The following is a 21,975-nucleotide window of genomic DNA, read 5'->3' as shown; positions in this document are numbered from 1 at the left end:
GTTGCAAGTCTAGAGATTTTTCAAAAAGAAGAATCTTGAACAGAAATGAGACTCAAGCAATTTTAAACAAAAGTGACAGAAAAAGAGAAGATACCACTTTTTTCTTGTTGGCAGGTAAGCTTCCATTGGACTTCACAATCATGGTGCACAACCTTACATCTTCTGGATGAGTGCACTTATCCTGCAACAGAAACAGCTGTGTGAGGCCAGGAGAGGGTACGATGTCAAAACCCCGACTAAAGGGCTGTCTAAGAACAGACAGGCAAATAATAGTGGACGTGAGGTCAGATATGATGACAGTTTTTTAGTTTTTTTTGTGGGGTGAGTGGGAAAGAGGGGGTGTTGTTTCGCAACAATAGGATCTTTCAATTGATTTGAAAAAATGTAGCTTCACAGAAAAGTGATAAATTTATTTTATTACATCTTATATTCATATATATTATCTATATTTGATTGGCAGCGCATAATGAGAATCAGATTAAAGGTTTGTTTCGAAACAAGAGTTTCTGCAAGTTTCTTTATGTTGAGAAAATCAATAGCCACTAAATGACAAGGTACATTACATTTAATCCATTTTAATAACTAACAAAGCTAAAGCACATTTAACATTGCATCCTCATATGCATAACATATATCACAACTTTTGCTGAAAATTTAAGTTTGATGTAAATAATAATAATAATAATCTGGTCCCACGTCATGTTTTTATTTTTGTGAATTGTTGCAATTTAGCTAAATGCCAATTGCAGACACAGCCTGTTTTAAAACTGTCAGATGTAATTGAGCTGAAAAGATTATTGATTTGCAGAGGCATGTAAACTTCAAGTACAGGATATTGTCTGTACCCGCATGTTTACATTAAATAATGTGTGGAGAAACTGTTGCTTCAAAGCGGTAAAATATCACATAAAAATAAAGAGCTCTCGCGTAACAAAGGCGTAACTCATTCATATTGAATCAATAAAGCTGCCAAGCTGCAAACAGGAGCCATAATTTCGAAGCCGCTCACCCTCAGTGAAGTTGCTACATCGGTGTCAGCAGGCTGACACACACGCCGCTTTGGCTTTGTGTTCACACGTTTCCTGCGCTTCCTCAGGACCACGTAAATTTGCACATAAACCAGCAGAGTAATGATGAAGGGTACGTAGAAGGACACGATGGAGGAGTACACCACGAAGGCAGGGTTGGCGATGACACAGAGAGATGCATCGCGGGTTGCTGTGGAGACAAGCTCAAGGTGAATGACAAACTTCAGGCTGCATGTCCTGAAGAGAGGAAGACATATTTGCTTAAACTGGGGGTTGTGTTTTGGTTTTGAAAATCAAATTACTTTTTAAACACTTGTCTCACTCGCTGCAAAGATGCTGCAGCTTATAATTGTTGCAGCTTGCTCAAAGCAATGGACAGACCAAGCACATAGACAGGTTGTTCCCCTAATTTTTTCCTCATAAAACTGGACGTAGGTTTTAGGTTTGTATTGCGTAGAGCTTGCTGCCACTGCTGAATTGCCAATTTCACTGTCGTCCGGGGTTTTGCCAGCAAAGAGGTTCCAAGAGTCCAGCATGCGTGAACAGAATTAAACATGCTGGACCAACTGGTGGTGTCAAAAGGCCAAAAAATTTATGAAAACCAGGAAATAATCTAATCTTTTGTTTAAATTTGATCCTGGAATCTTCAAATCTGTCCGTAAAGATCATGAGTTCTAAATATGCTTCAAATGAATCAAATTATGTTAAAAAAAAAAATCCAATCCATATGTTATACAATTGAACCCACGACTTAGACCTGATTGTTTCTATTGACTGAATACAGTAGCATACACACACACACACACACACACACACACACACACACACAAGCCCTATATTGGCTTTTCTCTGTTCTTTTCTTGGGAGATGGGAGTTACATAAGTATCTATAGTTAGTTAATGCATGCGAGCCTAAAAGTGCTAAATATTCAGCATTTTCAGACTTATTGTAAATAACTCAACGTTTAGCCTGGTGAAACAAAGGTTTGACTGACTGCAACTAAATATTAACCAACCTGAAGGACCAAGGCTCAGACGACATAAGGTGAATCTTGCAAGTAAAAGCTTATTAAAAAATGACATTAGTGTCTCTATAAATGGCACCTGAAGCCACGTGGAACTATTGCTGCCTGCGTAAAAGTCAGACAAATACACAGAATGCACGACAGTGACCGTAGAGAAGATTTGTATTCAACTCCCTCTTACCTGTGTTATTGAGGCCAAACAGCAGGGGACATGATATAGCAAAGGAGAGAACCCAGACAACAGAGATCATTACGGTGACTCGTCTCCTGGAGCTGTAGCGCGTGTTGTACAGCATCGGCATTGCCACCGCTGTGTATCTAAGATGAAAGCAAAGGGGAAAAAAAATAACACCATATTATCATGTAGCCAGACACCTTTTTTCAGTACAACATTAATAGCCTGTGGGGAAAGTTAGTCAGCTACTTTGCTGCGAAATAAAGTATGCATATGAACTACCACAACAAGCCCCCTTTTTTTATTTTCTTTACAGAAAAATAAAATGCTTGTACACACACATACATGACCTTAATCTTCCTCTTATCCTTTATTGTAAGTCCTCCAAGGTAAAACTGAAACTAAATTTAAATTTCTTGTTTGTGCACGTAATCTGAAATTCTTCATTATTTTAATATGTTCATCCTTCTGCTACCTGCTTGTGCTTGTTTTTTGTTTTTTTTTCACTTGGTGGGATTTTTTTTTTTTGCCCGAAGCGCAGTAGAGAACATGAAGTCTGCAAGTGGGCTAAACTTGAAATGTTGCCTGTCATTTGTGATCAGATCCTTTTGGATGTTGGACTGGCCCTTTGGAAACAGTCTGGTGCTGCAGGCTTCAGTTCACATCAGAATGAGAAACTGTAAAGCACAAATTTGTTTTTTTCATGTCAGAAGAACGACCTTATCATTTAACCTTGCCCCGTTATTTGACCTTATTAGTGCACTTGCTGTAAATACCAGGAAATGAACAGCATTTTACTGTGTTATTCACTGATTTGTTGACCAGATAAAGAGTCTTCATGCTTAAAGTCAACTAGTTTGGGCTTTTTGGAGACTAAATACCATTGATGTGATGCATAAAATACATAAATGTCTCCTGCTTTCATAGTTACATAATTAAATAAAAATGGAACAATATAACAATGTTTCATAGGTAATACCATTAGAAATTGAATAAAACAAAATAAAACATAAAAAAAAGTTGATAAATTGCTTACCCTAAATGATATAGTAAGGTATTAATACACATTTTAAGATTATGCACACTTAATAAAATGAAAGGAGAAATATAGCTTCAATATTACTTCTCAGCTACAATCCATTTAAAGATGGTTAAAGAAAAAAGTCCAGTAAATTAATTTATCCAACGGATTCAGACCCATCATTTATTAACTCAAATATTAAAGAATATGAACGCTTTAAGAGCATCAATATCGTCTCCTTCCTGACAGCATGTGGGAGTTCCTAAAAACGACAGGGTCTTCGCTAATCCCATGCAGACACACCCACCTGGAACCCTGACACCTCAAAAAAATCTGATTCACTTCCCAAATTTAGAGGTGTAAAGGATGGAACTTGCAAGAACAGATTTTATCCAATTTAGCAAAAAATAATTATACAACACGAGACTGACAAGCATACACTCTTAGAATAGCAATGAATTAAATCTAAAGTAAAAAACAAAAAAACATTTAGGCTCAATAAAGTTGGGTTGTTATTGCTAACAAATGTATTATAGTTCCTTAATCTCTGATTTTTGGTAATTCTGTTTGGTTTTTAAAAGCTACCGACCCCTGTAGTAAGACTAAAATGTTATTAAATGCTTATGTGCAACATCAAAACTACATTAGGTTTATTTTGAACATATATAAGGTGACATGAGAAGGAAAGCTTCATGATATGGTTTTTAAAGTACTTTTTTGTTGTTGGTAATTGCCTTTCATTGTATCAACTTATATACTTTTGGCACACATTCCCGTACCCCACTCTTCCCCTTAAATGTTAAAATGGCACATGTCCTCTATTTGTACAGCGCTTCATCTAGCCCAGAGGACTCCAAAGCTCGTTACACAACATTCAGTCGTTCAACCATTTACATTCACACGCTACTACACTGTAGCCACAGCTACCTGGTAGCTGTGGCTATTAAATACTTGTCTCCACTGATTACTGCACACCAATTTAGATATTTCTAGGTCTTTTAAATACATTTATAACATAACATTCTTTAATTAAAGATCACACGCTATTTGGGAATTTCTGGTTGTTTTTTTTAATTAAATTTATGACTGATAAGAAAAAAGAGCATTTCATCTACAGTAAGGGACTTTTTGTACATTTATATTAATATAATATATGTACAAGGTTTTTAAAAGCAAACAAGATTAGAAATGTGTCCCGGTAATGTAAAGGAGGAAAGGCGGAATGCCTCTTAAAATATTTTTTGAGTGTGTATACAATTTAAAAAGAATTAAAAAAATTATAAATGAACTTGTACTGAACTTTCATTCAGTATTAAGTCATAAATTTGTCCTATCTATATAGTAGCAACAGAAAAAAGGATAAAAACACCACTAAGAAATTAATTAGTCTTATCATGAATCATACTTTCTGTGTGTGTGTGTGTGTGTGTGTGTGTGTGGGGGGGTGTGTGTGTGCGTGTGTGTGTGTGTGTGTGTGTCCTCTTATCACCTCCTACATTAAGACAGTTTTTTCTTCTGTTTCTAAATAAGTGACTGGTCATTGTTAGAGAGAGCAAAGACTCAATTCCCCACTAATGTCCTCATCCTTTTTATGATTGCATTCACAGAAGATTTAGCAGCAAACAGTGTTTCGGCGAACAAGTTTCATTGCTTCCCAGAGCCGCTAAACTGATAAAAGCACACCTATTTATCCCGAGCTATTATCTGGGCTTTCACAAATCAGTCTCCTATGGGTGGAAACAGAAATACACGGAAGCAAGGAGAGGAAACCTTAGATCAACTCACACTCAACCCTCTTCTTCTGTGTATATTCACAAATATGCAGCAAGCTTACGCAGTTCAGTGGAAAACGGCCAACATGTAAATACTGAAGCCATTGTCCTCCTACATGTTAGCTTGCAATATGCACAAACAGGAATCAACCATGATATTATTCAGATCAACCAGATCTTCCTCCAAATGCGGGAGTCATCCTTCATTCTTATTCACTGCTTTCAGTAAGAGCCGGAATCGTCTCCATGTGTGACCGTGCTAGACTTTTTATTTGCCATGTGGACTCCAAACATGCAGCCAAGCAGAAAATAATGCAAAATTAAGCAGGGTGGAAATCTATAAAAAGAAAATATGGGGGATGTCTTGCACTTGGAATTGTAATACATATTCTGGAAGTTAACTTAGCAAAAAGGACAACGCAAATTTATTCCTAAAAAGTCCAACTTGAAACGAGCAGGCTCCTGCTGCTCGTGATCTGCTTTAATTTACTGGCACTACTTAATTAAATTGGATAATTTGCAACAACACATTGGGTATCTTTGCCGAACAGAATTCAAGGACCGCACACACACACACACACACACACACGCACACACACGCACACACACACACACACACACACCGTTTTTTTAATGGCTTCGAGGCTGTTGTTTCAGACGACCGTTATATTAAAACACATCCAGCCAGAGATGTTTAACAACTGCAACTGCTAATTTTTCAGAGACAATAAGTCTGCACGTCGAGACAAAGCCATGGCAACTATCGCTACTCCCTCGGCAGCCGGACGAGCCTTTACCAATCAGCCTGAATCCAGTTCAGAAAATGAAATGGACATGTTGGTACGTGGAGCAATATTTCCCTGTTTCAGCATAGACAATCAAAAAAGGACAAAATAATCTTCCCACTTATGTTACGATGTGTTTCGGTTACGTCCTCAGACACTTCTGGTTTAGATATAAATATCTTACATCGCAGTATGAAATTTGGTAAGTGGCAACAGCACAAAAAATCTAAACTGAGACCAAGATCTTTAGTCCAAAATCTCAAAAGAGCTCATGAGCTCTGAGGTACAGGATCTTGCTTTTCTTTTCACTTGTATTGACAAGGTTAGGACTTAAAGTACAGTGTCACCGTTACCCAAGGTAGAAAATGTACTTTAAGAACTGCTATAATCAGTATTGTTCAAGCTCTAAATTTAATTCACCCAGGCCAGAATCAGTTCGTTAATATTCACAGTTGAACATCTAAATGGAAATCAGGTTTACACACTACCTCCATGTCTACAGGGGTATGAAATCCAGCACCTTGACATGCTGCTTATGCAAATATTTGTGAAAGAATGGATCACTCTCCGGAGCTCAGTGAATGGTGCTGCGGTGAGTTTCCTCCTGTGCAACAAATCCAGTTGTTCAATCTTCTCACAACTAACTGTGTGTTAGTTTTAGTGATATTACGACGAAGGGGAAGGGATTTGGAACAGCAGCAGCCTAACCACAAATTGGTGTGCCACCATATTCCTTATTTCAAAGAGCACACTTTTTTTTTTATTTTAGTACTATTATATTTTAGATTTAAACTTGGGGTTTTGCCTTGAGCTTGATATTCTTCACTATGTTGTTTTTTTCTGTATTCCAATTTTCTACTGCTTTTCTCTATTATGCCTCTCCGAAGTAATGTTTGTCTGACCTCCTTTGTTTTCATCATGTAAAGTATTTTGAAGTACCCTGTCGAGTAAACGTGCTACACAAATAAACCTGTCTTGGCTTCATCACCCCAAAAGCAGGACATCTGCATCTTTAGCAGAAAGAACTGCTTGAAAACATTGGTCTCTGTGTAATTAATCCATATCATGTTTGAATTGCTGAACCAAGCTACTGCAATAAATCATTGTTTTTAATAAACCACATGTGACTGTGATGCGAGTTCCACGTTTGTGATCTTCCCACTACTTTGTATATATCCTAGTACTTCTCTGAAGGATGTCAACCAAGCGTTAAAACTGAGAAAAAGTCTTAATCTCACACACATCTCTGCTGTTTCTTCATTCCTGCCATCCATTAAAAAAACCCAAAACAAAAAAACCCACTGAGACCAGATCTGATCTCCGACAGCTTAGGATAAATGAATCCAAAATCAGCACAACAGGAGAAAATTATGATATTATTAAATTGTTTTTCTTCTACTTGAAGAGAAAAAGAATATTTAATGTAATTTACTAATCACTAGAAATTCGCCATTATATTTCTGATGCTCTTCCTTACACAAACCTGGTCGTGTCAACCTGGTTTTGAGCTATCTTGAACCACTATCTCAGGAGAATTGCAACCAATAGTTGAGAGTTTCTCTTAGTTTGTCTTATTCAAATAAAACAGGGGGGAAAAAAAACACTTTTGAGCATCCACTCAGGTCTTCATCTGAGTTCCTGGATGAATTCTCAGATTTTAAGAATTAAAAACCATAACACAGTTGATGCTTTACTGGGGCTGAAGGAAATGGTTCATATATTTATTTTTAGTACTACACTTTATTATGACTAAGGAGAAGAATCAAAATACTCTCTCCAAGTCAGTGACACAATTTCAATGTGCCTACAGTGAATAAGAGTGAAATGTCATCAGTTATTTTGTTTACTTCAGAACCATGTACCGTATTTTTTAAGCAAATAATACAAATTTTGAGTAGTTTAAGATGATTAGTTGAATAATATTAATTAAGAGGATAGGTGGTATATCATGCTACTGATAATGACTGATATAATCGTCTGGAGTCACTGTAAGGGAACACTGTAGTTGTTTTTGACCAGGCTACATCCTTTAACATGCAAACAAAGCAAGTTTCTAAGACGTCCTTCTTATCCACATTTAGAAACTTGCTGTCTCAGATTGATCCTGAAGAAAATAGCCCATGCTGTTTGGAAATTTCACAATGAAGAATTATATTAAGTCTAACATAATCAATAAGGAGGCTTTTCTTAGTTTTATTGACATACAGAATGTCATACTAAAAGGACCTTTTGAAAATAATAACCTTTGAGGTTGCTATTGCACATACTTATTAATTTAAAAATATGCTTAACATCTAGTATTAAACATACTTTGCTTGTTTAACTGCATTAACCCCACATTTCTGTATTAAGTATGTCTTTTTAATGGTCTGATGTAATATTCTAATTTTAAATGTCACGTTTCCGTTTAAGTGTAAAATTATCATTATTAACATATATATGGGTTTCCAACATTCGTTTGTGTGTAATTAATCTATATAATGTGTTTCACTTAGTGATAAAGTTCCTAAGCTAAACAGGCTTTTCAGTAATATTCTAATTTATTGAATGAGTCTGCATGATGGCTTCAAAGTATTAAGTTGTTGTATGCCATATTATGTTTTTAATCTGCATCCCTACGGTAGAATTCAGCAAAAAGGAAAATACATTCAGTTTCATTTCGTGTCTTTTCCTTAGATTTTGAAAATGTAAAAGAGATGTACGCTCTGCGATGAGGCAATTGGAAATCACAGAATGTGTACTGATGCAATTGTTGATGCAACTTGCATGGAACAGTTGAGCAGGACCAGACAATTTAATGACTTTTTAAGACCATCTGGCTAAAGCTCTGCCATGTACAAAAAGTGTAAATTTAGCATAAAATTACACAAAACCGTGCCAGCTGTTCACACCCTGAAGCACTTACCTTTTGTTTACTACAAATAATTATTGATCGACCGCATAAAAGAGGGTTTCAAAATCAAATTTTAAAGCAGCTGCAGCCAAACACAACATGCTTCGCTGTGTGAAATTTACTATTGACAAATTCCAAATCAGTGAAAACACATAACTGCAATAAACAAAGCAAAAAAACAATGAACATGCACAATAAAAGCCTACACGACTCTGCTCTGCTAGGATTAAATGGCAGAGAGAAGAAATTGGTTTTAAATGGTCTGACCAGCTCTCGTTAAAAAGGCAAGACAGTTCCTCAGATTAAAGGCCACCACAGAAAGGATTTGTCACCTCTACCTTTCAGTCTGAATCCACAAAAATCAATAGAAATAGATTTTTCATCCACTGTGTTCTGGTGAGAATGTGGGACTTTGAAAGTTCAGTCATGTAAAGAGCTGCCCTTGAATTTAAAAGTCTTGTCAAATCAAGCAATGAAATCTTAAACACTACCATAAAATGGGCAGTATACTGTACCAGTGAACTAATGCATCTGAAATTTAGCACAGAAAAGGGCGTACACCAGAAATACATTTAATTATAGCGTTTCTACATGAGGCAATCAGAGCAGTGTTCATGTCAAAATAAAGGAGAAGAAAGCAAGGCTTTAATGTGCCAGGTAGCTTTGACTTGACGTGGCATTTTATAGCCTGTATTTGTTCTGCTGCGTTTTGTTTGTCGGCTGGGTAGCTTTAAAGTGACCCGGGTTTTAGATTAAGGGTCTTTTAATTCGGCTTTTACTTGTTATGTTGCTGGTTTGCAGCTATCTAGATTGTTTGCTGCTATTTCGGTTAGATTTTGTTTTATAAGCCCTAGATTACAGCTCTGCTTGAAAAAAAAAAAAACATTTTGTATTATAATCTATGTTTTAGTTAATGTATTGTTTTCTAAAGCTCCTGGTGTGACTTTTGATTTCAATACCAAAAGATTATGGTTTAGGTTTTGATTGTTGTGATTGGCTGACAATAAAGTTTCAAACTGAAAACACAGCTGAACTAAAAATCGTGTATTAATATTTTTTCTCTTTCCCGAAGTTTGAACTCCTTCACATGATTTTGTCTACAATATAAGATCGTTTTTGTAAAAAATGTTTTTAAATTTACTGGTAGATACTCTGTGATACCTGACATTTTCACTGGCTTATGCTGTCTTCATAGTTGAAAAAACTTTTTTTCTTTTTTCTTTTTTTAAAAAAAGGTCTATTCATGTTATATCTGTGGGAAATCTGGTGGTCCCTAATTAAAAACAAATGTTTCATTTTCAGATTGTGTGCAGAGTGAAATTCATGTCTGAAAAGGCCATTTACTCTGTAAATAGACACAACGGCCTGGCGAGTCATGCGCCCAGAGGTAGGGATTTATTTTTTTATTATGCAGAAAGAAGCTAAATATTTCCATTGATTTCCATCCTGCAATTATGAGTGACCACACTTGGCACATCTACAACGTCAAACTTACCGATCGATGCTGATGGCACATAGATTGAGGATGCTTGCTGTACACATCATCACATCAAGGGTGACAAATATGTCACAGTGGATCTTGCTGAAGCGCCACTCTCCCACTACCTAGTGGAAAAAAAGACATGAAGCATTCGCAGTTTACTGAATGTCAGCAAAATACATCCGCACAAATCTAACGCAAATATTACACCCTCTTTATTTTCAGAAAAGCAATTGTTAAACATTTGTACATATTTTTGATGTATTATTTCCTCCCTGGTAAGTGGAAAAGGACCAAAATCAACTATTGGTGAACAGTTAACACTTTGTATTTTTATTTCTGCTGAAGTACAACCCAAGCATAGTTTCTTGAAAAAAAGCAAAGAAGTCACAAAAAGAGGAGAATTATAAAGCAGGGTTGACTAAAGTAAAGCCTTTGGCCCCTTGAGATCATTTTGGTGTGGACAATTCTAGAGTCTTAGAGTATTTCAAAGTCACTCTATCAAAATCATCTAATTTTGAAACAATTTTATTTTATTTTTTTGGGGGGGTTAAAGAACTCCCTTGTAACAAACTCTTGCATGGCTTAAATGTCCGTGAGATAAAAATCCTACAACATACATTACAGTTTGTACAGCCTTCTCTCATGAACAACATTGCAACCTATTTATATCTACACCAGAGTTGGTCGCCATGGTTTGGTCAAATGATGAAACCCACATCACCGGTGATGCGCTGACAGCTCGGATTACGCCCACCCCAGCTGGCACAAGATCCTACCTGCTTCCTCCCACAGCTGCGTAAAGGGTAAGGGGGATGCAAGTGTCACGGGGCACCTCCTGCCTCTCTGCTGAAAATTAATCTTTGTCTCAATGATCTGTTTTCAGATCAGCTTTTAAATAAAAGCTGCACGTTGATGCGGGTGGGATTACACTACGGAGAACCGTCCAACGAAGCCTTGACTGCCTCACTTCTCAAAGGCTCTTTTATGCTCTAACATCAGACAAGCCGTCTGCACTTGACATTTGCGTCCTCTGCATCTCAAAACAATTATAATGCCCTCTGCATTGATTGAGAGTGTGCACTTTTCTGTCGTCACCTGGTTTCCTACTCTGGAACAGCAGCAAGCAGATATATATCAGGACACACTTCTCTCAAAACCCCTACAACGCAGCTGTTTAATCTTGAATTCTCAGTAGTCCTGGAGCACAAAACAATATGGATATTTAAAGTCGAAGAAGTTCAGAAGAGCATTCAGGGTGGTTTAGAAAGGTATATTTTAAAATTAAGTGGCATTTTACAACGTAATTGCTAAAAAAAAAAGTAGCTAAAATGGCAGACGATGATGTTGCTTTTCCAGGGAAACATATTTTTTGATAAGTAGAAATTGATCTAAGTTTATCAGTTTTTATTTAATTTTAAAAGTGCATTGGTATATCAAAACTCTTGTGTAAAGATGGTTGGGAAGTTGTCAAGGTCTTCTGGATTCGCTGATTTTGAACATGCAAGTAAATAAAAAAACAAGATTACCATATGTGGTTATGGATGATGGTAAAATACCATCACTGCAGTGGTAAAAAGGCTCTGCCTGCTACATAACAGGGAGGTTGGCAAGGCAAAAAATTTCATCATAGATATTTGTCAGTAAATTAAATGTCAACTGTGTTTTTAGACATGCCAGCTCCAGTAAAGCTGACACAATTGATGTTTAATCTCTACGAAGTGTATCACTTTGATAAATAAAATTGAACAATCTAAAGCAAAATGAAAGGGAAATCCTTATGCAAACCCATTGAGAAAATGACATTTAAATAATGATCTGGCCAACAATGTTATGTCTGAGAGAAAAGTCATAAAGTGAGGTCTAGAACTTAAAAGAAATGTCATTTATAAATAATGTCTGTCCACGTTGGAGCTGGATGAAAGAAGTAACTCTCTCATAATGGTTAAAGTTTATTAACCCTTTCATTCATGAATTATGATCCTTTGTGTCAGGATTGTTTTCCAATTTCTTTTGATTGGAAGCCTAATTTTGTTAACCATTCTTCAAAATACGCACACATCCTTATCAATAAATGTGGAGAGTGCTGTAAATGAATTTGACCAAAATTAGAAGTCTAAGTTGGCAAAAAATAATCTTTTAAATTTTAAATACATTTACTGTACAATCCTGAAAGTTATTTATTTCTCAGTTTTTTGGATTTACTCTCTGATCATAAAAGGAAAAAAAACAAAACAAAAAGAGAAAGTCAAAATTTTTGACTTAGTCACCTTGATGATTAGTAATGTTTGTGCATTACTATGATATCGAAGCTAGTTGCTTCGATATCATTGGTAGAATAAAAGATTTCACCCTCTTCAGTAAGTTTACTGATTAGGTTTTGTGAATTCAGACTGACATTAGCAGTGCACTTTTTCTTTGCAAATGTTTGCCCAACTGCTTGTTCAGCTAGCCAGCTGGCAGAAAGAGACATGTTAATGAGACTTTAAAAGGAAATCTATTCAAAGTCGTCCATACTTGTGATGTACGGCAGGCTGCTTTTAAGCAAACCGTCACTGTAGTTCTCTGTCTTTGAACACTAATTTCAAAACGTTATTCAAATATGCATGAAGGAAGGAAATTATATATATGTGGAGAGTTTTTCTTTACTTTAGAAGCTGGTGGGTAAAGATGGTGGTTTCTCACTTGTATAAAAATTGCTTGCGAGGCTCTAAAGCCAGAAAAACTGTTTTGGGTTTGAGTTAAGCCTTAGATGTTACAGTCCACCGCACATCCACACCGTTTGTTGTCCACCCTAAACTCTGCCTGTCGACTTCATATTGCATTTCGCCACACAAAACTAACAAGGCTGCAGGCTTTTCTTGGATTTAAGGATCATAAACTTCCATGTTTAAAAAAATAAAATAAAATCCTGCTTGCAGTCAGATGTGTCTCTTGTAATACAATATGCTTTATAAGGCATAACTTTTGATCTATGGGGAAACGTAAGAACTTTCTTGTTTTACAACATAAGGCCTGAGAGGAAAGATTAGGCAGCGGGCCAAATCCAGCTCTTCTGTTTCCCTCACACTACAAAGCACATCTGGGATTACAACCTTTGCACAAACACTTGTGAGAGAGGACAGAAAAGTGCAATCTCCTGCTTTCACATTAACAACGAACAATGTGAATTCAGACACAATACCAAAATACCATTTGCGACATTCAGGACAAAGAATGTGGCAAGAGAGAACGAAACAAAAAACAAACAAAACTAAAGTAAGAACTGGTTGTTTTGCTGTCTCTGGTCATTTTCTCAGACGTGAAAAAGGGAAGTTTGCTGCTGGTTTCTAAGGTGATTCATGACATGGTCACTTCAGGGCTATAGCTATTGCTGTCAGTATCCAGGATTGATATGCAATTAGAATTTCAATTTGCAATTGGGAGGTGATTGATAGAGCAGATTGATGGCTCTGGATATAAACACATCCTGCTGCTATGTTCATGAATATTACAGCAATAAAAAATATGTTTAGAGTGTTTTGTTACAATGCTGTCATCGCTAGTACAAGTTTAATTTTTACATATAGGGCAAAGAACGTTCATATAAGATATAGGGCAAGTTATTCTAAGAATCATTTGTCATTCATTATCCCATTTGATTTAAAAGTGTAAACATATAAATTCACCATTTTACGTAGATCCTTGCCAATTGGACACGCGGCAAGTTACAGCTGATCATGCTATATTAATTCATAGAGTGTGAATTAATATCACTCCGAGTTCAAACAATGTAATGATGTTTTCTAAATTGCAATCATAAAGCTGCTCTGAACTCAAAAATAATACATCTCAAAAAAGTCAACACTGATACGAAAGTAAGTTTATCCAAGACAAGAGGAGCAACCAAAATGATCATTTCCCTCTGATAATAAGATATAATGAATCCAAATAGAAATGTGAATGTAAATTAGTTTTTACTTTCTCCAGGAACTTACATAAAAAGCTGCACCACTGTGTGCTGTAGCAGATGATAATTGACATTTATTCTAAGTGTCTTTCCACTAATTCAGATCACGCATAATTTTCCTTCCATGGGCTCCAAAAATCCGTCACACATGGAAAAAAAAAAGCAAAAACTGTGGTAATTAATGCAAATCTAGCATTTAATAATAAAGGGCAAGTTGAATGCTCTGCCCACCTTCTGTGACTAAGTTATGCTAAAACATTATTAACACGAGAGCCTTGGTCACAGACATGGACACCAGGATGAAAAAAAATGCAGGCGAATGATAAAAGAAATCTGGTCTATGATCCAGGAGTTACCAAGATACTCTAAGAAATTTGAGCTTAATGTCAAATACATTAAGCTCCAACAATAAGAGACTGAAGAAATCAAAAACATTTACTGGAGGAAGGTGTGGTGTTGGTAGATCTTGACCATCTACCAACACAGTGTCTGTCTTTGTTGTTGTTTTTGTTTTTTGCAGATGAACTGTTTACCTCTATATGACACATGTAGAGCTCTATACACAGTTTCCCTTTTCCATTTTGTCTTTCTTTTCTATCTTCCATACATTCACATAAAATTATATTCTATCCAAAACATACTAACGAAAACAAAAGTTAATGTAAACTGTTCTGAAAATGTAATTGTATTTGTTAAAGAAAAAGAGTTATCCAAAACAACCTGACCATATGTAATAAAAAAAAAGGCTAGCTGTAATTAAATACATTTTTTGATCTTGTCATTCTGTTAGGTTCAAGAAAACAGAATCAGTCTTGTTAAACAAAGTACGTTAAAAAGATTTAAAAAGTAAAACATTATTCTTTAATCAAAATTACCACAAGAACAAATGAAAATAAACTAGTAAAATCTGTCAGCCTAAGGTGGGTTAAGAAGTCATAAGTAATTTGAAACATTTAAATGTGACAAAAAAGGCAAAGAGATATCCAGGGAGGTAAACACTCTCGTTGAACTGTAGTTGAATAAATACTTGAGGCTGGCCGGGCTGTGTGTTGTTGGCTTTGTGTGGAGAGTGCTTGTCTCTGTCTCACCTTCAAATTAAGTACGCCACCCCATCGATAGGCAAACCGTGACGTGAAAAAAAGAAACGGGACGTGGAAGAGCGTGGTGTTGGAGGCCAGGAGCAAAGAGCAATAGAACAATAGATAGATGGATTTAGACGGTAGCATCTGAAAGCTGAGAAAAACTCCTGAAAAAGTGGTAGCATTAGGATGGATTTCACTGACACTGAAGGCAGTAAAACTGAGAGCAGATTATTAAATTATTAAACTATACATCAGGGTAGGATCAGCAACAAAGTAGATCATGTTTCTCTCTTCAGTTTTCTGATGAATAGTTTAATTAAAATGTTCAATAGTATAAAGTATTTCAAGGTTGTTGTTTTTTTTAAACAAAAGATGCAATAAAAAAAATCAACTAGCACAAAAAAAAAACCCTCATAGCACTTACAAGCCAGTGGGAATGATACAGAATAAAGAACCATTTCAAAACTCTTAACTTTTCTAACGGAGCCAAAGCAAAATCTTTGAAAAGCGCAAAATGTCTCATCCCTAGTTTCCACTGTTGACTGTAAGTCTTCATTCTGGTACAGCAGAGAGGAGCTGGGAAAGGAAGCTGTATTCTCAAAAATAAAATGTCTCTGTTTGATCGTATCAAATGCAGAACCAAAAAAAAAACAAAAGTGTAATGGTGTTGGTGCAAATGTGACCTGCAGTTCTTTAACAAATTTACTTTCACTTACGTTTCTTGCCAAGTCTCCTTTTTTAGACACTGAGCCTCCGCCAGTCAACCTGACAGCCTTTACCCTCTCTGGCTGTAACGGTATACATCGTTATATCGTGCTAAAAAGGCAGAGCATTTTTTAATACTTAAAAAATTAAGTATTATGTTCGCATTTTATCATATCTTGTTAGCTGCAACTTGAATTACTCTTGAAAATTTTTCAAACTTTTGCTCTTATGTGTTTGTTTTGGGTGGTAGCACTGCTATCCATCTTGTCTGGTTAATTGGCTGCGTCCTGAAAATAGACGGAAAAACATTTAGCCGGGCCCTTCATGTAGTGACCAAGGGAACAACTACGGACTGGATAGTTGTGAATTGAGAAGCTGTAAAGACAGGCAATATGCTTAAAGTGAAGTCAAAAGGACAACTCTGACCCACTATGAGAACTGTTTTGGGCTGCAGATATTTAATTTTTAATGAGCACTCCCTTATCTCCCCCTACACATACTCCAGCTCTTCAAGTTTTATTAAACTGGCATAACAAAGTTTTTATGATCCTGCCAGCAGAGAAACAAAATTGGCACAAAAAGGACAGAAACCTTGAGGATATATCGAGCATTCCTGTAATTTGATGCAGTCTATGTAGGAATTACGCTTGTCAAACCTATAGCCAAAGCTTGCTGTTCCTTGTATTTGATAAATATTTCAAAGTGATTGCTTTCAGCACACACAAAGTGCCATCCTTAAACAAACACCTATGTGCAATTAAACCACTGTACACCTTCAAAGACTCTCCTTTGAGTCTTTGGTATGCCATCAAGTACAATTTTCTATTGAGAAAGTGTTATGGTGTAATTTGGTGCTTTGAAATGCGTCTGGCAGCAAATCAGCTCCAACTTTTATGGCATGCTTTGATGTGCCCCCCTCTGTGAGAGGCTAGCTGCCCACAACAACAGAGAAAGACGTAAATAACTTTGATAAAAACACAGTGTGAACACTCTGCCCTGTATTACGGCTCACAGCAATCACTAAAAGGTAGTTAAGAGCTGTTCTAATGGATCATGGAGAACAAAAAAAAAAAAAAAAAAATAGAGTCTGATAGGTGTGTTCCGAATGTTGTCTATGCCACGGTAAAATCCTAACTATGTGACTCAAAACATCCCCCCCCCACAGAGCTTAATTTCCTGGAGACCTCTGTTTTATCTTGGACATCAGTTCTGTGTCTTTTCTATGGTGGTTTACAAAACTGTGCGGTTTAAGTAAATCGTATCTGCTGGAAAGGTCACTGCTCCTACTACAGGGGTGTCATAGCTTGGGAAAAACTAAAATAATAAGTTTGCCAATTTTTTGTCAAGTTGTTTTTTTTTAATCAGGCTCATAATGTATTTCGTCAAAATAAATTAATTAATTAAAAAATCTCATCTCGTCTGATTCCTCTAATCCCTATGTCTGTTATAAGTTCAAAGGTTGCAGCTGGAGCAGAGTGCAGACGAAATATTCAGGGACGAGGAGGAGAGAACCAGGTCACATGTATGTTGAAGAAACCAGCTGGAAAATGGGAACCAAGTGAGTCTAATCAGGGGAAGTCGAACAGCTGTGGGAGAGTATTTGGCAGGGAAATAGAAATATATATATATATATATATATATATATATATATAGAGAGAGAGAGAGAGAGAGAGAGAGAGAGAGAGACTAACAATAATAAACACAGGTAAGATGGAGGGAGCTAAAATAGACACAAAGGGAAACATGTCTAACACTAACACAAGAAATATAAACTAAATGCATAAACAGAACAAAATTTTAAAAGACAAGGAATTAACTAATTAGGTGAAATCTTACCGCAATAAAGAACAGAGATGAATAAACTAATATAGAAAAAAAAAAAAAACAAGCAATACTCAAGTTAAAAATTGTTGTTTTCCAATGTCAATGTAGGCTGGTGAGCAAAGACAGATCTCAAATAATAAAAATGGAAATCAAAACCAGAGGAGTGTGGGATATAATGTCAACGTTTTGACGGATTGCAAAGATGACACAGAATTGTCTAAATATGGGGTAATAAGAAGATTTATGGTTAAGTTATTTATTATTTTATTTTTATTTATACAGTACCAGGGAAAATGCAAGCATATTTTCTCGAATAATTATTTTCCTCACTTTCTAGAAACTTGACTGGGTTTTTCATGTTAATTTGGAGGGGCTCCAACATTTTTGAAACATAGAAATTTGTATTATTCTATTATAAGAATTTAAGCTTCACATTTTCACACAACTGCGTTTGGATTTACTTAGAAAAACAACCGAGTACAAAACACACACAGAGGTTTTCAAACAACGTAACCTCCCACTGATCACTGATTAGACAATTTTACGCTAGAGCAAACATTTTTTTGTGGGCTTTTAGGAATCCTAAAAAAAAAAAGATCAAAAAATCTCAATTGAGCTACACTGGATTAAAGGCATCCAGGAAAATTTATTCATAAACCAATGACCTCTAATAAAAATGGTTGGTCTGACATTTTGCTGTTGTCACATATCTGCTAAATCACAGGCCTCTGACCACTGCATGGCTCCTGTTTACAAGACTGATGTGAACATGTTAACCTTCACTCTTGTTTTACCTTGTCCCTGCGACCCGACGATACAGCCGCAGCGAGCTTTATCGAAGCCTTTTTCCGCCAGTGTTTCACCAGAACTACGTTTAATCTAAAAGCATTATCTGCCCTGACATGTTTTACCCTCCAGTTGTGAATTTTGTCTTTTAAATTAAGCGTTGTGTTTGGATCTTCGTCATTTCAGTGCTGTCCAAACGTTCCAGTCACTCATAATACTGGAAATAAACACAGTTGTTGCAGGGATATTGCTCTGCTGCAGATGCCTTAGTTTTCTAACCATTACTCTTTTTAATCTTGTGTTTGTTTGTTTTTATTTATTTATTTTACAGATGTAATACACAGAGAGAAAGTATAAAATGAACAGAGAAGAGAGAGAGAGCATGTCTCTGGGCTAAGAAATGTCAAGTTTTATATCTCATTACAAAGAAATATGGGTGAAATGTGTTTTGTTTTGTTTTTTTGTGGCTGTGTGTGTGTTTGTGCATTTCTATCATCCTACCTCCAGGTAGACAACCCAGGGCATAACCAGGGTGGCCACCAGAAGATCAGCAACAGCCAGGCTGACGATCAGGTAGTTGGTAGTGGTCTGCAGAGCCTTTTCCCTCGACACAGCCATGCACACCAGAATGTTGCCAAAGACAATGACAAAGATGAGCAGCGTGAGGAGCATGGCATAGTAGTTGTAAGGATGCCTCTGTTCTTGCTCTGTTTCGTTGAAGTGCCACGTTCCGTTATCGTTGAAACTGTCATTGTAGGCATACTGGCCAAAGACATCCATTAGCTGTGAGTGATGGAGGCCAGGGAGTGGCCCTGCAAGACAGGTGAGACAGTATTTCAATGTTGAATTCAGTGAATTGTTTGCAAACAGGAAGATAGTCCCCGGATAATCTTTAATCCTTTAGTAATTGCGGAACAAAAGCAGCTTCTCGATTGATCTTTTAAACCCTGCTGGGCCTGGTGATGGGATAGGACTTGATTTCAAATTGTGATGGAGATTGGAATCAAAACCATGACAGGTTCGATAAAGTTAAAGCAACAACAAAGCAGAAGATTCAGAGATTATAGATGTGGCTTTGAGCAAAAGTTTTCATTCCTCACAGGAAAATGTGACATAAAGGAATATTAGTAGTTGGACTACACTCATATGTTCATGTGTATATTTACACAGCATGTGAAACAAACAACAACCACTAAAATATTTCCTTATATGCACTACTTTCTGGTGCTCAGCTGTACATCATGACAGTAAAAAAATATTGAAAGTGTGACGATTGACAGCACTAAGACCCTCCCTCTGACTCTGATGGGGTTTTTTCTGTATAGATGGCAGCAGAGTCATAGGGAGAAGGGAAAGGAGCTCGATTTTTTTTTCACAGATTATCTGTTGCATATTATAACATAGTGATAGTTTTTTTTTTTTTTAATAAGTTACATGTAGAATTACACAACTGGACACACAGAATGTGGTTAAACCAATGACCAATCACGTCACCTCTTGGACGTCTGCAGCTATTCAAATGCACCTAACAGCACAGCTGTTTGGATGAACACGACTCCCATGCAGGTTGAGCTCGCTTTTGTTCTGCCTCTACTATTCATGTGCAGGTTTTCTGCTGCCCTCTTGATATTTTTCCCCCTGAATGAATCAGATGCCTGCTACGAGCGATTGAGGCTTGATCATTTTAAAGCATGTTTGCAGACAAATAAAAGCCACAGTAGCCTGCTGGAGAGCCTGAAGCATGCCTGAAGACACGAGGTTTCCCGGCAGAGCAGAACATTTCAATGACATTGTCAATACTTGTCATTTTCCCTGTTGGTAGTTTTAACGCCGAGGCTGATCAGTTTATATTGACTGACTGCTCATATCACATCAGTGCATGTCTGCAGGATGTTTTTGCCTTAATGGTCCGTGTGTAAACTAAACAGCCAGGCATCAGTGCATCCCACACATTAAATATAGCAACAACAATCAAGAGGTGGCCTTCGGTTTTCCTCTGCCGGCTCTAAGCAACAAGCAACACAAAGTCACGATTACTTTGAAACTGTAACACATGAAAATATAAATTAATGGGTTAGTTAAACACAGCTGCTGAATTAATTGCAATATTTTAAGAACCGTGGAAAATGGATGATATTGCTAAAGTCGATGTGTGACAATAAGATTCCGTCCATAACTAACACCAAATTAGATTTAGCTCTTACTTAAAACAAAAGCAATCTTAAACATTCAACACCACAGTATTCTGAAGAAGATAATAGTTGTACAATATATGCCTTGGTGCCTACGCTGTGTATCAAAACCCAGCCTTTGCATGCACAATCTCAGAGCCCCCAAGAATAACCTCATGACAATCACTTCTGTTTTCTTATCTTATTTTTCCCTGGGACAGATTTTCTGAGCTTTTGATGTAAACAAAACTGCTTTACTGCTTGTGCACTGTCTGGGATGTGACACATACCAGATGGTTATGGGCTATAGAAACAGTCAGTTTACCTTGATGTGTGCTTTGCTTTTTTTTTTTTTTTCTGGATCAAAGTGACACTGCTGCTTGATAAAAATGTGATACATGAAGCATAGAACACTCCTTTCCCCGCAAGTCTATCAAAGATGTATGACATTGTTTTGTAATAAACTTGAATGAAAATAAAGAGTCATAAACTCCCCTTGTGTCTGTGCATGGCTTTATGACATGCTCCGCTCTTTCAGCTAAATCTGTTCTTCACCTTTTATCTGCACTTTGATTGGAAAAACAGATTTGCAGTCTGACGCCGAGGCAGAATCAAAATGATTTTCCATCCTCAACTTGAGCCAAGCCATTTTAGCTTAGCAAATTTAAATTATTTCATAGCTAAAAAAAATAATTGTATTACTTGTGAAAGTGTTCCTGCAGTTTCAATATGGCAAGTCATAACTGTTATAGATAGTTGCATTCATTTTCCCTGTAAAGGTAGCAAATAGCAGGATATATTTGGCTTAGTAAATTAAAGTTCTGTTTTCACAATGTGTGTTTTTACATAATTCATGATCATTCTAATTAGAAATCTATCTCTTCTAAACGTTGAGCATATTAATTAATTAAGTTAAAGCACCTAATTTTCTTAACTAAATGATGCCTGCAGGTATATCTATTAGCAGGTTTAATTTTGCTACCAAAATATAAAAAGTCATTCAAACTGCATTTGCCTTGTTTTACTTTTTACTTATACTTTTCATTACATTACTTGAGTACATCCATTTTTATAGTAATTTCCATACTTAAGTACAAGACATTTCAGATACTTTAAGACTTTAACTCAAGTGACATTTCAGTCAGTGACTTGGACTTTTACCAAAGTCATATTTTGGAGAGGTACCTATACTTTTACTTGACTCTGAGATTTCAGTACTTTATACAACACTGCTGATAAGGCTATGATGCAAAGTCAAACTTTGTTTAAGCTGTTTTTGA

At 36.4% G+C, this 21,975-nt stretch overlaps 1 protein-coding gene across 1 annotated transcript in view; it reads right to left on the bottom strand.

The window, feature by feature from the left end:
* Window positions 1-21,975, bottom strand: part of drd2a (dopamine receptor D2a) — a 53,569-nt gene that overhangs the window by 6,675 nt on the left and 24,919 nt on the right. Inside the window, exons 2-6 of the mRNA XM_015007467.2 lie at window positions 19,026-19,336; window positions 10,194-10,303; window positions 2,234-2,370; window positions 1,010-1,218; window positions 95-181 (exon numbers count right to left, since the gene is read on the bottom strand). Of these exons, the coding sequence (XP_014862953.2) occupies window positions 95-181; window positions 1,010-1,218; window positions 2,234-2,370; window positions 10,194-10,303; window positions 19,026-19,304 (822 nt within the window). The 5' untranslated portion in view covers window positions 19,305-19,336. The remainder of the gene's footprint in view (window positions 1-94; window positions 182-1,009; window positions 1,219-2,233; window positions 2,371-10,193; window positions 10,304-19,025; window positions 19,337-21,975) is intronic.

Source organism: Poecilia mexicana, unplaced genomic scaffold (assembly GCF_051168715.1).
Source record: "Poecilia mexicana isolate PSO_F unplaced genomic scaffold, ASM5116871v1 scaffold_13, whole genome shotgun sequence".
NCBI lineage: Eukaryota > Metazoa > Chordata > Actinopteri > Cyprinodontiformes > Poeciliidae > Poecilia > Poecilia mexicana.
Note: the sequence above shows the minus strand (reverse complement) of the source record. Positions and strands in the feature narration are given on the sequence as shown.